Below are 17,795 nucleotides of genomic sequence, written 5' to 3' on the forward strand. Positions count from 1 at the left end.
ATTTTCAAATATGCCTAAGTGAAAGTGATTGGAGCTTAAGTTCGTACTCGTCTCATTTTCCAGAGACTTAGGCAACAGTCTCCTAAGTTGCTTAGGCTGTCCTGCAAACTTTTAAAACTAGATCTCAACCCATCTCATCATTTTTTATTCATAGACTAGAAAAGGGAGACAAGTTTTCCTGTTTTTTTCCAACTGATTTCATTTCTCAACTTCGAATGAAATGAAGAAAATATTCTTTCTGTGCCTGCAGAAGAGGCTGCTGCTGTCAAAAGCTGCTTAGCTAGTGACTTCTGTCAGTTCAGTGGTGTGACTTCAGGAATAGTTTATCTCCAGCCCGGAAATTTATTATGGTTGGCATGATTGATGGGTGATTAGACGTCCATGTCATTGCTAAAGAAGATGCTGCTGCTGTTAGGCATCTTCCCTGGTATTTCAGTGTTAGAATATTGGCAAGAAAATGAGGTGGATCCATCTTCTTTATTGCCTGCAATTTAACTTTGTTGTTGGGTATTTCTCTCTTCAATGTCTCTTGAAATTCTTCTCAAATTTAACCATCAGCAACACAGTAACAATCTTTTCTGCAGTTTGTCCAAGGCTATGGAAATAGGTTTTAGTATACTCAGCTTATCTTCTGCTTTTCTCTTTAGTCCGATGTTGACTGCTTTATCATATACTAGCATAGTAAAAAATGGTAAGCAGTCCATAAGAATGGTGCAAAAATAAGTTTACTAACTGGTTGATTCAGTGTGTTCAGATGTGGCCACATCATCTTCAGTCATTGCCTTCTGAGGAGCATTTTTCATAATGTTTCATTCTGACAGTCCCACCTTGCATCTTGGTTGCACTATTTGCAATTAGCATATCTTCTTCTTCTTCTTTTTTTTTTTTTTTACCCAGAGGTACAGGAATTTCTTGAAAATAAATTCCCAAATAGGGTCTTTTTTTATGACCTCAGCCATGGCAGGTTTTCCCCCCTCCAGTTTCCAGGTGTTGAAATAAGCACTAGAGTTTGTACTTGGAAGAATAGTGTTCCTTCTTCTTACACTGCCCTTCTTTGACATCAGTGTTGTTCCTTCTGGCTGCACACTCAGCTCCTTCTCCCTTGTTACATAACAAAAGAAAAAACGAGAACTAACAGTCCAAGACTTCTGCTCATATAACCCACATGCCTTTTGCACCTGCAGTATTTTTTTTTTATTTAGGGATAGAGAGAGGCAGTTGAGAAACTAATGGATTAGTTTGTTTTGTATCTCTGTCTGCGTACACAGAGCAAGGCATTTACTTGAAGTGCCCATAAGCCATCCAGAAGCAAGGGCAGGTAGTTAGAGGGCAGATCAGTGTTTCTCCAGGAGCTGGAGAATAAATTTTTCTTGCAGGGTGGAGTCATAAATATTCATAGCTTGAGAACTGAGCCAGTCAGAGCTCAGGCAGTCAGAAACAAAACAGGAGTAAGAGGCCATCAAGGTGGGCTCATGGATGATTCTGATGAGATACGTGATGGTGTCTCCTGGAGTCAGAGACTGGGTCCTAATGTCTGGGATGAGTTTGCCAGTCTCTTGCACCCAGTAGCACAACACTTTAACTCAGATTTATTGATAGATGCTCATGGATTCAGCATATTTATTTTTTTATTTAAATTTATTATCTCTTAAAATGTTTAGGCTTTAATGTATTTTGTATTAAATTCAGATTCCATTTTAAAGAGGTTTATTTTTTTAAAAGAGAAACATTTAAATAAAATCTGATTTTTTTTTTTTTTTTTTTTTAATTAAAAAAATCTGTGTTTTTTAAATCCACCCATTGCATAGCCTCTGGCCACCTTTTACTGAAAACAAAACAATTGCATTCTATATGGTGGCTATCCTAACCAAAAACGTATGGGCCATCTTATTAAAAAGCCAGTAGTGCTCAGTCAAAAAATGTTCCTATTCAAAAAACAAAAACCAACCCAGTCAGGTAAAAAGCTTGAGAAAACAGATGTGCTCTGGATCAGGAGATCTAACAAGTTTTGAGGAGACCTCTTATCTGAAAATGCTCTATCTTTGGTCTCCAAAGGCCAATACAGACTACCATAGAAGTGTGGCAGCTGATTTGGACTGCCGGGACAATCTGTAGGGAGATGTTTGCTCTAGGAACTAGAGACCATATCTACATCAAGGAATTCTAGCAAAAAAAATTCCTGCCAGTGCAACTGCTGGTTGAGCTGCAGTGATGGAACTGCAGTGTATACATGGCTGGGATGGCTTCTGGTATCTGTTACCACCACCATTGCAATGTCCAGGACTATATTTCAAAAGCCTAGTCTCCTCTTTAATTCTTGCAAAAATTGTACCTGTGTCTTTGCACCTACAATTGTTTGTTGGAACAAATAGGTAGTTATCCAACTACTAATGTGTCCCCATTTATTTGCAGGCACAAATTGCACCTGCAAAAGGGGAGACCTGTCTGAAATTTTGGGTCTAAGAGTTAAAATGTGCTCAGTGCTTGATTCTATTCTTTTATTCTGGTTATGCTCTAATACATTATTTCAGGCTCATGAATACATCTAGTCAACTTACTGAACTGTAGTGCTTGAAGGAGAGCAAAAGTGTATCTTAAAATTATTGTCATAAGCAAGAGAATAATTTTATAGCTTATATTCATTCATTTTTTTTTTGTCCACAGATAAATTATGGCAAGTTTGGCAAGTCTCAGAAATAGGGCATTGTAATGGAAATTTTGGCAGACTTAACTATATTGACATGAACAGCACCATTGCTGTAACGATTGCCCAACATAATTCAAAAATAGAATCTATTCTGTCTTGCTAGGGAGTCTTTCTAATAAGAATGATCTTAATCATGTTGCTAATTCAACTTTTTTTGCATCAGATTTTATCCTTATAAAGCATGGCTTGCATCATCTTTCTTCCCTCATGCCCATAGTTATTTGTGCTGCTCTACAGATCTCCTCGTGTTGTAACATCAAATCTTCCTGGATGCCTTATTTACTAGTGTTTTGGTATTTAGCATGAATTAAAACATTATTTCCCTTCTCTTACTTCAAGACGCATACAGATTTGAATCAGATCTTTAAAAGTAGTCCCTTCAGAAACCTGAACTGAAAGAAGCTCAGGAAAATGTGCCTAACACTAGCTGTGTGACTCAGATTGCTGTTGGCTCGTCTGCCTGGGTGTGTACATGAGTGTTTTTACTCAGGAGATTAGTTTAGCACCAATTACAAAATACTGAACTGCCCCTCATTTTATTCGTTTGGGTTTTTTTAGAAAGTGAACTCAGAAGTACTCTCCACTGTTTAGTGAATGATATTCAAAAGACTTTTAAAGAAAACCATTTTCCTGTATATAAAATACGTAACTTACAATAGGATTAGGTGGCAAAGCATCTAATAAAAGCACTTAGGAAATAGTGTGTAATTGGAGGGCTGGTCGTTGAGCTACTGAGGATATTTTAAAGGTATTACTTCAGGTATTGTAAAATATTTTTTTTTTTTTTTTTAATAGTTAGCATAATATGGGATCGGTCAATCACTTGGAAAGTGGTGTGGTATAATTAGAGTGATAGCAGCTTGACATATTTTATGATGGCATTCCACAGAACTCAGTAAAATACCGAAAAATAGACTATCTAGGTCTACTCAGAAGGAAAACTGTCCTCAAGAGGAAACCGATTAGGTTCATGCAGCTTTGATAAGGCTATCTAGCAACAGCAGCAAAGTTTTTATATAAAAAAAAAAAAAAAGTCAACTTTGTATGTTGGAATGCAGTTCTTTGATGCAAGAAATTTTTTTTTCTACTGCAGTATTTGCAACATTCCATAACACAGGCTGAACAAAGCAAGGGCTCTCTGACCTTGAATTTAAATACTTTTAAACCATTGCATCACTTTATTTTCACCTTTTTGCAGTATGATTTGAAACAATCACCATGGATTTTTCACGTCTACACACGTACACCCCACCCCAATGTGTGCCAGAGAACACTGGCTATACATATGCACTCAGGTGAGAATTTTTATTTCTTATGGATAAATTATAAAAACTCCAAAATGCTGTTAATCCTAGAAGCCTTGGCTGTCATGGTAAGTAATTACTTTTTAAATACACCGTAGATGTATATATTTTTTTAAAGGGTATGTCATATATACCAATGTCTAATCTTGTTTCCTCTCTGGAGATAAATGTACACATTAATTTGGAAAATTGTAAGTTCTGAACCAACAGGATGGTGACTAAGATAATGACTCATTATTTCTATGAATACACTGGCCTAACCCTGCACCTAGATACCATTGTTGTCTTGTTTATAATGTCTTTAAAAAATTCATACATGGATCTCTGTTTGTATGGCTTCATTGTAGTTAATCAGAATAACTTATTTGTAAACCGTATTAGGATAAGCATGTCACTCACAGAACAAATATTTAAGGCCAGATTCTCCCATTAGTTATAATATGCAATTGTTGCTGACTCCAGTAGATGACTGAGTGTGAAATTCCACCCAGAGTAAACTGTTCATTAAATTTTGGCAAGACTATTACTGTAGCTATAACTCTCTGAATTTGGTGAGCTAGTTGTTGGTAGGGATATTAAACTGACCACTCTATAGTCCATTTTTCATTCACTAAATCACTTCACATTAGCAAAGTTACTTTGATAGTATAGTTTCTGCTCCATATTATCCAACTGAAAGGAGAAACTTGAATCTTCCTAATCAAAAACCCACCTTTTAGATAAGCATTCAAGATTGAGTTTAAGCAGATCTGCTTTCTAAATTCAGGAAAGTATCTGAAGGATATGTAAAGGTGATGAAAGGACATATCAGTCTTAAACCTGTAGTAAAGTTACATATCTTTTTTTCCTATCAAGAAATATTTTTACTTAATGAAAGTTAGTGAAGGATATCTTTACACGTGCATTATAAACAGCAGGATTATCACTTTCGGGGGGTCGGATGGGGATTTTAAAACTTGCTGTTAGGGACGGGTACTGGGAAATTCACATGATGAATGAAGAGCTGGCAGACTTATTGTTGAAAGAATTTACTTTCAAACAATTCTGTAATCGTATACATTTTCTAGTTATATTGAAAAATACATGCATGAAATTAGAATCTTTTTTTTTTTCCTCCTGATTTGAGATACTGTGTTCTTAATACCGGTTTCAGAGTAGCAGCCGTGTTAGTCTGTATCCGCAAAAAGAACAGGAGTACTTGTGGAACCTTAGAGACTAACAAATGTATTTGAGCATAAGCTTTCGTGGGCTACAGCCTACTTCATTGGATGCATGTAGTGGAAAATACAGTAGGAAGATGTGTATATACACACAGAGAACATGAAACATTCTATTCTTAATAATCACCTTAAGCCAAAAGTCTTTTTATACCTTTGTATCCTCTCCATATAGCCAGCTGCTTTTGAAAATAGAATTGTAACTGGGATGAGGAGGAATAAGTAGCTCTTGGTGTTTATTCCAGGAAACTGAGACTGGTTTTAAGTTTATGTTGTACAGGCCCAAGTGTCTTGGCAGAGAGGCAGTAATTTATTTTTTTCTTCTAAAGAAAAGCTCAATGGCTTGATAAACTTTTAGTCATGACCCTGTTTACCTCTTGGAGGTGTTTGATGACCTTTCCCTCCCCCACCCCGTGACAGGTCCTGATTTACAGTGCTTACTTCAGCAAGACTCTCAGTGAAATAGATGGGGAGTCTTGCTTGAGGAAGGACCACAAGATTGATCAGGCCCTAATGAAAGGAATGGTAGGACAACTGTGAATATGAGAGGGTAATGAGATGCTATAGGTAAATTGGGCATTTTGCATTTTCTATATAGGTGAAGATCTTGTGAGGATGAGATTAGCTCTGTCTTTGGAGGGGATAAGGGGGCAAGTGAAACTTGCTGTGGCTGCACAGCATCCCACTTGGCTGCTTTCAGTCACATTACATAGTGTAGGTAAACAACTGTCTGAGGGAGGGATAAAAGCTGATCAGCTGAAGTTTGGCAATTAATCTATTCTTGGAGGCATCAGGCAGCTTTGATTTAAGATATAGCAACTTTCGTAATATAGAATCTTATTTCAGAGCCTATCACAGGAAAGTATCTGCAAATGCTCTGTCTAATTGTAATTTATAATAAAATACCATCTGAAGCTTTGGCAACACTTGAAATATTAAAATAGGAGAGGAAGTTGGCATACTGAGTTCTGCATTCAAGGTCCTGAGTATAAACTTCAAAGCCTATTAGCCATTTCAAGGCACGATGATTGAGCAGGACTTCACCATCTCAGTCTTTGCATGCTGAGGTGTTTTTATAGTATATAAAGATTTCTTCGCACAAGTCTACCATCCTTGGATTAAGTGATACTTGGAAAACCCTACAGAAGGGAGGGTGTACAAAACTGCTTCCTTATGAGTGTTAATTTTTAGCTTTAGTTTATTTTACATGGTATTTGTATTCATGTTGTGGTTTTTTTTTAATGCCTCTCCCTCCTCTTCCCTCCCCTTTCCCCCGTTTAATGGTCTCAAGGGGCTTTCCAAACACTAAACTAGCTTTTATAGCATACTCATTTCACTCCTGGGGGAAACTGAGGCAGAGGAGTTGATTTGTATATTCTGTGCAAGTTGAAAACAGCCAGTAATGTTCAGTAAAAAGTAGGGAAAATCCAAATACTACAAATCTGTCAATAGCCTCAGTTATGATTTATTAATGAGAGCCTCCATTAATACTAACAGGAATTACTATGTAATCCTAAATGTTGGCACCTGTACTGAGAAAATGGTGATGTACTAATTAGTATTCTATATCTTGGGCCACAATCACAGAAACATTTAGGCTGACGTGTCTTACACCTTTCAGCCTTCCCAGCACATAAATTGAACCTCAGATTCTCACCCCCTTGTTAATGTGTAATTTACAGACTTTAATTAGACTGACCTCCAAATTTAGCCCCGTTTTGTTTCTCAAAGGATTTGTGGTTCTGACAGTTCAGGTGTGTTTCACCCTCCATATGGAAAATGGTACAAATGGTAGAGAAAGGTTTTGGTTTAAAGTACATGTTCACTGGGTCTTGAGAATAAATAAAATACATGCATGTCTAACCTGTAGACAAGAGTCTTGTACTCTCTGAGCTAAAAGATTAATCCAAATACATTCAATCCATACTTCAGTAAATTAACACGAACCTAAAAATATCAATAATTAGAAGCAGTACATTGATTGAGAATAGTCTGCTTAAGTTGTCTGGAATAGGGCAAGTTTGTTCTAGGGCAAACTTGTCACTACAGGTGTTTATCCATGCTGATGCATGTCCTAACCAGAAGAAAGACATAGGTGAGCAGTGATATGCTGGTAATCTCCTTGCTTGGAAACTCAGAAGTATATGGTTAGTCCTTAGCTCACTTGTATCCACTGGAGTTGTTCTCCAATTTATTGTTTGTGGACTGGAGCTGCTTTACCTACTTTATTGCAACTTCTATAAAATAAGAAACTATCCCAAAGAACACTTGAAAAATGACTCACTTGCACTGCCCTGTACACAAAGCTAAATTTATGGTAAATTCAGTAGACCAATTTCTGATTCTGCTTAAATCCGTGTAACTTGGTAGTTAACTCCATTGAGCTTAGTAATTTTATGCCACCACTAATAGATGAAAGCCCATGTTGTCACAGGGTGTAATTCATAATGGGCGGGGGGGAAGGCTGAAAATGGCTGAGAACTTAAAAATTGAAAGGTAACAGACCTCAAAACCCACCCAGTAATGATTCAGCCTGGTGATATCCTGAACAGAAAGAGCTTTGGACCCTGCTTGCTGCAGCTTCCATCTCTTCACACTGACTGTACAGACATAATAGCCTTCAGAATGACACTGGCATTCCTGGGATCTTTTAAAATAGATTAAAAACGATCATAAAGGGTGGGCGGAGTGGGGGAAGTGCAAAGGTAACAGAAGAAAAAGTAAGACTACCTGTATAATAGTGGGGAAATCTATGAGCAACTGAGAAAGCATACATAGGGGCAAGAGGCTGCAATGTCTTCTTTGAATTCCATCACACCCAAGTATAATCCAGCATTCATAGTTGCTTCTTCCTAGTAGATTTATTTCTTTAGGCAGTCGATATCTAGCAAATTTTTCAGGCAATGATATACATTCTGTGAAAAATAACTTGAACACAATAAACTGTTCTGTCATATGTAAGGAAAGCTTTCAGTGGTCTCCCTAACAAGAAAAACAAACCCTCATCCAAAATATGGAAGTTGTATCTGGAAATGGGAGACTAGACTTCGAGGTATTGTCGATTGTGTCACTGAAGTCCAAGATGACTTTGGTTTGTTTAAGAAGTGTAGTAGCTCTCTTAATACTAGAGTAGAGCCAAAGTGCAAGTGTGTTTTTTTTAATGACTCCATGAAGTTTTAAATTATTTACTTAGTGTGAATTCAGACCTTAAAATTGAATCAGTACAAAACAATCCCATGATATTAAGATCTGAAATAAGTACAAGCGTTTGGTAATGAAAACAAACTAAAGCTAGTTACAGCTGTCATTTGTTCTGTGTACTTTTGTGTTCTTCATGTGAATTAGGTATCTGTAGTATCACTGGCTGAAGATGAGTAAAAACAGATGCATAGTGGCAAGTGCAAATAGCAAATCAAATCGCAAGAAACATTTGTTCAGGGAAGTCCTCAAATTAATAATAAACTATTGAGATCTTTCTAATCTTCCATGATGAAGGAATGAGTAACAGGAAATAGTTTGTTTCCTAGGTAATTTTTCTTCCCTCTTTAGATGTCTTTGTGTAGCTTATGCTCAACTAACTTTAACTACTCTTGAAAGTCCTATAAGTATCACAAATTTTGACAAGGAAGAATGTAAACCAAACACTGGGGCCCAAATCTTATCTCTCACAAGCATCCTCTGCCCTGCTATAATGAAATTCAGAGGGGAAATTTGATGTTGGGTGTCTGATCTAAGTATCTGGTGCAATATAAGTGTGTGCAAACAAACTGTGTGATGTGTTCTCTTGAGATGAGCTCGGGCTTCTGTTTTACACCTGGATTCAGATGTCCAGAATCATTACAGATTCTACTCTTGATTTGTTTGTACAGAAAAGTGACTGCAGTAGATGAAGGTTGTATTGTCTCTTGAAAGGCATTTGCCTGGTCAGCCATAAAAATAAGAAAAATGTATATGAAAGAGGGGCTACTTCTGACGTAAATGAAATAATGTACTCCTAATTTTTTTCTTATTTTTGTACATATTAGGGTGATTTTAAAGGTATTTACTGACATTAGGAAAGAGTTAATCTTGTATCTTGTAACTTGTGTTTAACTTTTTTTTTTTTTTGAGTTGGCAATTTAAATTTGTATTTATTGTATTATGTGCAGTGGCATCTGGATAAGACACTGTTAATAAACTGAGCAAACCATTTGGTTACAAGAGTATAGGTAGAACAATAGGTGTAAGTAGTCTCATGCTTGTTGCTACCTGAAGTGTTCTGAGCAGTTGCAGAGAAACTGACCATTTCTGGTATATCTCATTGAACTGCTCAGAAATAGACTATGCACTGTAGTGTAGAGACAGCAACAGAAGGGGAGAGGCCGTTGACATGCTGGTGTCTACATCACGGCTTAGGTTGACTTAACCACATCTCTCAGGGGTGTGAATTTTTCACACCCGACTGATGTAGTTTGGTAGACTGAAGTTTTAAGTATACACCAGGCCTGACGTAATTTGCCACTGTTCTCTTTTTCTGGAATCAACTTTGTATCTGGCCAGTGGCCCAGCAGAGATTAGATTTCAGTGGGATGTTCCCCTGTAACAGTTTGGTCTTGGAATGAACAGATACCCAGAAAATTTTAACTGCAGGACATCTGTATTACATGCATACAATCACAGTTTCTCCAACATCTAGTGGCATTAGAGCCTGGTTTCTTATTCCAAAACATTTTCTAGCTATCTATTCTGTTCAAGAGTCTGAATAACGAAAATTTCCTTCTTGTATAAATACAAATCTTAGTGCTTTGCACCAAATCTGTCTCCTGGTTTAGAGTAGGGTATACTGTTACTCACTTTTTTCCCAGCTAGTCTCGAGACTCAAAACTGCCTAGAGCATGCTTCTCCTAGTTATAGTTATCTCTGTTTGTGCTGTTTGTGTAAGAGAATCATCAAATATAGAATTCTGTTTGTGAATTATTTCAGTCTGCTTCAATGCTAAGAGTATAGTTTTGAGAAAACAATTCAGAGCCTCTCTGCCTTGAAACTTGCACCACTTTAAACCAACTAAGAACTGTCCACACCTCTTGCACCTGTTAACTAAATTGGTTTAAAAAACAATTTGGTGCAACTGGTGCAACTCTGGATATATGTGCCTATACAAATGTTCAGCCTAAGTCCTCATTTCTTAAGAATAGTTTAGAATTATAAACTTTCCTAGCATACAACTGTTTAGATATCAGCAATTATTTGAGCTGGGCCAAAATGTTTGGAACCTTGGCTTAGAATTGAAATGTGTAAATATTTTTCCACTGTGTCTTAACTCAAATTTCATGATGAATTTTAACAGTCAGGGTAGAAAAATCACCTTTTGGCTTGAACATAAAGCATGACACAAATCAGCCCACTTGGAATAGAATACTTGCTTCAGCTTTAGTTCAGAGAATACTTCCCCAGTAACTATTTAGAAAATTTTGGACTTACTATCACATCCTATGAATAATTATTTTGATACCATTACAAAGGGGTTCTCTGTAACGTGCTGTTTTTATTTGCTTGTTGATATATGTGAATCTGCTTATCTAAATCGTACGTACAGAAGCATGCAATTACTTTGCTAGTAACTTTTGTTGGATGTTTAACAGTGTTTCCTAGGCCCTGATCCTGCAGTGAGAACTGCTTACGTAGACCCCTACACCCACACTGACCTTTGCTGAAGTCAGTAGGGTTCTGTGTGGATGCTGGGAACTGCTTGTGTGGTTCTCTGGGCAGAATCAGGACCATAGTGGGGATAAGTTGAATCTATAAAAAACATAGACTTTCTTTAGGGGGGGAAATTCTGATACATTGAAATGTATCTTAAAAACTGTTAGTGTACAGCTTTATTTTTATTTTAGTTCAAGTTATTCTTCAACTGCTCTGGATTTTGAGACTGAACACAAATTGGATCCAGTGTTTGATTCTCCAAGAATGTCAAGACGCAGTTTACGCTTGGTCACTGCAGGATATAATGCAACAGATGATGCCCAAAATGACAACGTTCATAGCAATTCCTATATTGGAAACATGTCTTTGTCAGATCAATCATCCAGGTAAGCAGACTTTATTTATATATAAAAAATAATTTAATGAAAGTTACCTATTGGCAGATTATAGGTTTGCCCATTTAATCATGTTTCAGACAGATAATTCGTGGCTGATCCAGAACTCAGACTTAATGGTGGAATGTGGCAATGCAAAAGGGACTCTTCGATTTCTTACTGTAGTAAAAATTGAAATAAACTATAACTAAAGAGCTTAGATTGCATGTTTCTTAGTCTTGTGCAAAGGGAATTTTGTCTGAATCTTAGAAAAAACAGCTGAAAGGAAAAAGATGGTTTCCTCTCCTCCTTGGTATTAAACATAATTTTCAGCAGTAGAATGAGGACTAAATTTCAGCTTTGTTGCATATGGCTGAGATGAGAACTCTGTGGCCAATGTGCTGTGCACCAATTCAATAGTGCCAGTGGCCTTAGTTTTTTTTTTTTTTTTTTTAAATCTAGTCTTCAGAATACTTGCCTTTTAATTTTTTTGCCAGTGAAACAAACATTTTTTGTTCTGTTAAACATTTTAGGACACAATTTTGACTGTGAAATTAAATACATATTAAATGAGAGTGACTGTAATATAAGCAAATTTATGATCCTAACTCTCTCAAACTTGTTCAACTGTCTGCATTGTAAGTTGTCCCTGTAACATCAATGGGACTGCTCACTCACCTGGTTAAGGTTCGTCCCATTGAAGTCAATGAGACAACTTTACACACTGCAAGTAACAGGTAAATCAGTCTTTCCAGGATTGCGACCTAAATCATGACAATTCAGATGACAAAACATACAAAGCTGGCTGTTCTTCATAAGAACTCTCTACAGCCCTTAAATGAAACTGTACACTGTTCATAGTTACTCATCTGATATTCTAACATATAACATTTGGTATATGAATCATAGGGTTAGAAGGGAGCGCAAGGGTCATATAGTCTAACCCCCTAGACATGCCAAACTCTGCTATACAAAAATTTAAGTATACAATTAATATTCAATATGTAGTCTAGAGTAAAATGCCTGAAATGTTTGCAGTTGCATATATGCTGAGAGCAAGGAGAGACAAACCATATGTTCATCTTGTATGTAGCTTTGGTTACCAGTGAAACTGGTTGACCTAAAAAGCCTTTTCGGTGCAGTTTGTATCCCCAACTATATGGAATACTTAAATCAGACTAAAATTAATCATACAAAAATTAAACTCTTACGCACTAAATGTGGAGCTTAGAGCTTACTTATAGAATCATAGACATTTATGTCTAGAAGGGACCTTGAAAGGTCAAGTCCAGTCCCCTGCACTGAGGCAGGACCAACTAAACCTATACCATCCCTGACAGGTGTTTGTCCAAACCAGGGATCGGCAACCTTTGGCACGCAGCCTGCTAGGGTAAACCGGTTTGTTTACCTGCCGCGTCCGCAGGTTCGGCCGATCGCAGCTCCCACTGGCCGCAGTTTGCCACACCAGGCCAATGGGAGCTGCAGGAAGCAGCGTGGGCCAAGGGATCCCTGGTCCAAACCATTCTTAAAAATCTCGCAAGGGGGATTCCACAACCTCCCTTGGAAACCTATTGAAGAGCTTAATTACCCTTCTAGTTAGAAAGTTTTTCCTAATATCTAACCTGAATCGACCTTGCTGCAGATTAAGCCCATTACTTCTTGTCCTACCTCCACTGGATGTGGACAACAATTGATCACTGGGCTCTTTCCAATAGCCCTTAACATATTTGAAGACTCATCAGGTCCGTCCTCGGTCGTCTTCTCTCAAGAAGACTAAACGTGCCCCCTTTTGTTTTTTTAACCTTTCCCCATAGATCACTTTTGTAAAAAACCTTTTTTTATTTTGATTGCTCTTCTCTGCACTCTCTCCAATTTTTCCACATCTTTACTAAAGTGTGGTGCCTGCAACTGGACACAGTACTCCAGCTGAGGCCTCGCCAGTACTGAGTAGATTAGGACAATTGCTTCCCGTCTCTTACATAAGACACCCCTGTTTAAGACACCCCAGAATATTAGACTTTTTCACAACTGTATCACATTGTTGACTCATTGAATTGTGTGGTACACTATAACTCCCATATCCTTTTCAACAGTCCTATCGCCTAGCCAAGTTGTTCCCCGTTTTTGTAGTTGTGCATGTGATTTTTTTCATTCCCAAGTGTAGTACTTTGCACTTGTGTTTACTGAATGTCATCTTGTTGAATTCAGACCAATTCTCCAAGTTGTCAAGGTCATTTTGAATTCTAATTCTGTCCTTCAAAGTGCTTGCAACCCCTCCCAACTCAGTGTCATCTGAAATTTTATAAGCATACTTTCCATTCCATTATCCAAGTCATTAATGAAAACATTGAGCAGCACCAGTCTCAGGACTGACCCTTGCTGGATCCCACTGATACACCCTCCCAGTTTGACACAAACCATCGATAACTACCTTTTGAGTATGTTCTTTTGTGTTTAATATTATGGTTTCTCTTCATGTTTGCCTTTTTTTCTTTAGAACAGCAAAGCAGCGCAAATGTATGAGCAAGCAGTCTGTCACTATGAAAAATACTCCAAGAAAAAATGTATCCAGCTCTTCTATTTTTAGCCAAAGTAGTTTCAATAGCCATGCCAGTGATACATCTGTAGTATCTACTGTATTGGATGAATCTTTGATTCAGGAGCAAACAGAAGTTGACCATTTTTGGGGTAAGTATTACATTGCTACTACACATTTGAATATTTGTGCCAGCCTGTGATGTGAAAGCTATTTTGAGGTTCAATTTTTTTTTTTTTTTTTGGTAGAAGCTTCCTTGCCTAAAGAACACTGATAGCAACATACTTATTGCCATGTTTGTCTAAATTCTAACTACAGTTTTGGCAGAGGACACATTACCTTTGAATAAAATGTTTAACATATTCTTGCTGCACAGTGAGACTGATATGCCAACCCCAAAATGTACTGCCTCAACATAGCAAAGATGCTCACTAGAAAGATGTTCTCTGTGGATTTAATGTTCTTCTACTATTGTCATTTCTGAAGCTCAGCTGGAGTCTCATACTGAAAGCATCATAAAGAAAAATCCTAGATAACAAGTTTAGTTAAAAAGATAAGTAAGTTACAACATGTGACTTTTATCATGAACAAATAAGCATGTTTCAGAGTAGCAGCCGTGTTAGTCTGTATCCGCAAAAAGAAGAACAGGAGTACTTGTGGCACCTTAGAGACTAACAAATTTATTAGAGCATAAGCTTTCGTGGATTACAGCCCACTTCTTCGGGTGCAAGAAGTGGGCTGTAGTCCACGAAAGCTTATGCTCTAATAAATTTGTTAGTCTCTAAGGTGCCACAAGTACTCCTGTTCTTCTTTTTGCAAATAAGCATGTGTGAAACATGTTCAGTCACAACAGAAAAGCAGGAAGTTATTGTATGTGTGTTCATAGGTTAGTGAAGTTGTAGATTTTTAAATACAATGAAATTTTCAGTGGATAGCAGAAATAAAGATTATGGAGACTAGGCACCTGTGTGGCTAGTCCAATATTTGGATTATGTGATTCACACTACACCACCTTTTGACAGACACTTCTTTTATGCTTGTGTAATTAATAGGTTTTTGTTTCAAGCTAGACACAGTTGCATTTGGGACGCTAACATGTTTTCCTGGCAACAGTACACTAAATGCAGATTTTAAAAAGAGGTTTTATATAAATTGTGATCAAACAAACTACAGAGTAGTTGTGTGCATCATGAAGTCACATGGCTATTCATTTATAGTACTCTGAGGCTAGTGAACCTGCAATTAATCACTTCTTAAAAGTTATCAGTTGTATGAGAAATTGAAGGTAGAGAGAGACGAGAAAAGACTGGTGTAAATCTGTATACATCGAGCTGCCTAAAAAGGGAGGCCTGCCTGATTGCAAGAACTGTAGAATGATTTCTACTTTCTAACTAAGATGCAGCTTTGTCACTTTAACATCAAGAGTAGATTGGAGTGATGAGTGGAAAGGTAGTAACTGGAAAAGGAGTATAGATAAAGCATTCACTTATGTTGCTTCCACCAGAAAGTTTAGACTGGTTATCTAGAATGTGCATTTATTGGTCATGAAAGATTAGTTTGGAGCAATTTAGTGACTCTTGAACAGAGAGAGAAAAATCCATATTACTAAGGCCTTGACTACGCTAAAAAAAGATTTGCTATTCCAGCAACCCTTTCTAGTGGAGGTGCAGCTTATACCAGCAAAAGAACTCTTGCCATTATACCACACTTCTGACATAGCTATGTTGGCAAAATGTTTAAGTATAAATAAGGCTTCAGTCTCCGACTGCTCAGATGGTAATCCTTTCTGAACAAAGGTCTGATCCTCTACTCCTTGCTCATGCAAAAATCCCATTTAGTCTGGAATAAGGGGTGCCAGACTTGGCAGAAAAAGAGCAGCATTGTTGTTGAAGATGTTGGTCCTGCTCTGCCTATAAGAAAGGGGCTCTATTAGTAGTATTGGTGTAATACCTCTTTGGGCCCTTCTAGGGAGAGCTTTTTCCTCAAAATGACTTACTGTGGACAAGAACCTGGTTGATCTGGTTATTGCTAGGCTGGTGCTCCAGGTGATACTTTGTGTTTCAGTAGAGATCCAGGTTAGATTACTGCAGTGGTTCCCAAACTTTAACAGCCTGCGAACCCCTTTCTCTAAATTGTGAAATCTTGTGAACCCCCTCCTAAAAATGAATATTTCCAGGGTTTTAAATTTAAATTTCCTCAGTGTGATGGATGTGCTTGCTTTGCTCTGCATAGCTCTTTGAAGTCCAGAACCTTTGGAGAAAGATAAAGTATCAAGTCTGTTTCTGTATTTCGTTTTCAGATGTGCATACGAGGAAAACGCTTTCTCGCATAAGTATGTTGAAAATGGTAACAAAACTGCAGCAGCTTTTTCTGCCAGAAGGGGGTACTTGTTTCTTAAACTCAGCCAAAAGTTGATCAATGACAGATTTCTGAAACTCCTTTTCAGTTCGTAATCACAGGAGATCTCAATCAATTTCGCTTTTTCCTCAGTGTTCAATATCTGTGTTGAGAAAGTGGTATCATCAAAAGGGTTGCAAATCCAGTCATCATCGCCTGATATAGCTGGAAAGTAATCCCTGAAAGTTGTGCAAAGTCCTTTTAGGTGTGCAGTTATATTGCTTTTAGTGCACTGATCCAACTGAAGTTTATGTTCTGCCAGGAAGTCATGAAGATTACTGAAACACTCAGTTTGATTGTTTTCCAAACAACTTTCCCAGAACTGCAACTTCTTTATCATGGATTCAACTTGGTCTTGCGCATTGAAAACTGTTATACTGAGACCTTGAAGAGATAAATTTAGGTAATTAATTCTTGAGAAAATATCTGCTAAATAAGCTAGGCTCTGGAGCCTGACATTATTTTCCATACAGCTGGCAAGGTGGAAAGGGTGGCTGTTTGAAAAAAAAACTAGGATTTCTGTTCTAAGCTCAAACAAGCACACCGGGATTTTGCCCCGTGAGAGCCATCTAACTTCAGTATGGGTCAACAGACAATCGTGTATACTACCTATTTCTTCACAAAGTACATGAAATATTCTGGAATTTGTTGGCCGTGATTTTATGAAATTCACCATTTTCACTGCATTGTCAAGCATTTCCTTCAGGCATGCATTTTGTTGTGAGGGCTTGTCTATGGATGCTGCAATGAGTCCAAGAGACTTTTGATGCAACCTTCTTTGTTCGAGATACAAATCCAGTATACTTCCCTGTCATTGATGTGGCCCCATCAGTGCAAATGCCTAGGCAACAAGACCAATCTATTTCCTTTTCTTGAAAATATGCATTAGTCAGATTGAAGATATCTTCTCCAGTTGTACGTTCTTCCAGTGGTCGGCAAAACAACAAGTCTTCTTCAACCAGACCTTCATTCACATAACGTACAAACAGTAGCAAAATAGTTAGATTAGCTACATCAGTTGATTCATCCAACTGTATAGCATAATATGGACTATTTTTCACTCTCTGTACAATTATGGTCTCTACGTTATTTGACATGTCATTAATTCTTCGTGACAACGTATTATTGAACAAAGGTACCATGTCGATCCTTTTTTGCAGCCTTTTCTCCGAGCATGCAATGAACTATGTCTTTTATACGTGGACCAATCAAGCTCTCTGCTATGGTATGGGCTTCTGATGCTTTTGCTACTCGGTAGCTCACGCGATATGATGCTTCAAGTGCATTTTCATTATCAGTACTTGCTTTGGATATAAAAATGGTAAGGTCACCTTTCCTCTCAGCTAATTTTCGCTTGAAAAAAACAACAGGCTTGTCGAGTTCTGCAGGATGCTTAATTTCTAAATGGCGCCGAAGTAGAGAAGGTTTGAGGCTGCTGTTTGCTAGAACATCAACACAAATCTCACACAGTGGTTTTGGACATTCTTGATCACCAATGCATGTAAAGCCATATTTTATATAATCATAATATTTTCTTTTCTTTGTAAGTGACTTTCCAGGACCATCATGATCATTAGA

The 17,795-nt window shown here is 37.6% G+C and overlaps 1 protein-coding gene across 50 annotated transcripts in view; it reads left to right on the plus strand.

The window, feature by feature from the left end:
- SUN1 (Sad1 and UNC84 domain containing 1) overlaps positions 1-17,795 on the plus strand; it is a 65,441-nt gene that overhangs the window by 13,323 nt on the left and 34,323 nt on the right. For 42 of the 50 annotated variants that reach the window (XM_065560000.1, XM_065560024.1, XM_065560032.1 and 39 more), the window contains exons 2-4: positions 3,906-4,002; positions 11,102-11,296; positions 13,782-13,972. In XM_065560000.1, coding sequence (XP_065416072.1) covers positions 3,926-4,002; positions 11,102-11,296; positions 13,782-13,972 — 463 coding nt within the window. In that variant the 5' untranslated portion in view covers positions 3,906-3,925. The remainder of the gene's footprint in view (positions 1-3,905; positions 4,003-11,101; positions 11,297-13,781; positions 13,973-17,795) is intronic. The other 8 variants (XM_065560020.1, XM_065560035.1, XM_065560037.1 and 5 more) reach the window with 1 other exon arrangement.

The sequence above is a fragment of the Chrysemys picta genome, chromosome 10 (genome assembly GCF_011386835.1).
Source record: "Chrysemys picta bellii isolate R12L10 chromosome 10, ASM1138683v2, whole genome shotgun sequence".
Classification (NCBI taxonomy): Eukaryota; Metazoa; Chordata; order Testudines; family Emydidae; genus Chrysemys; species Chrysemys picta.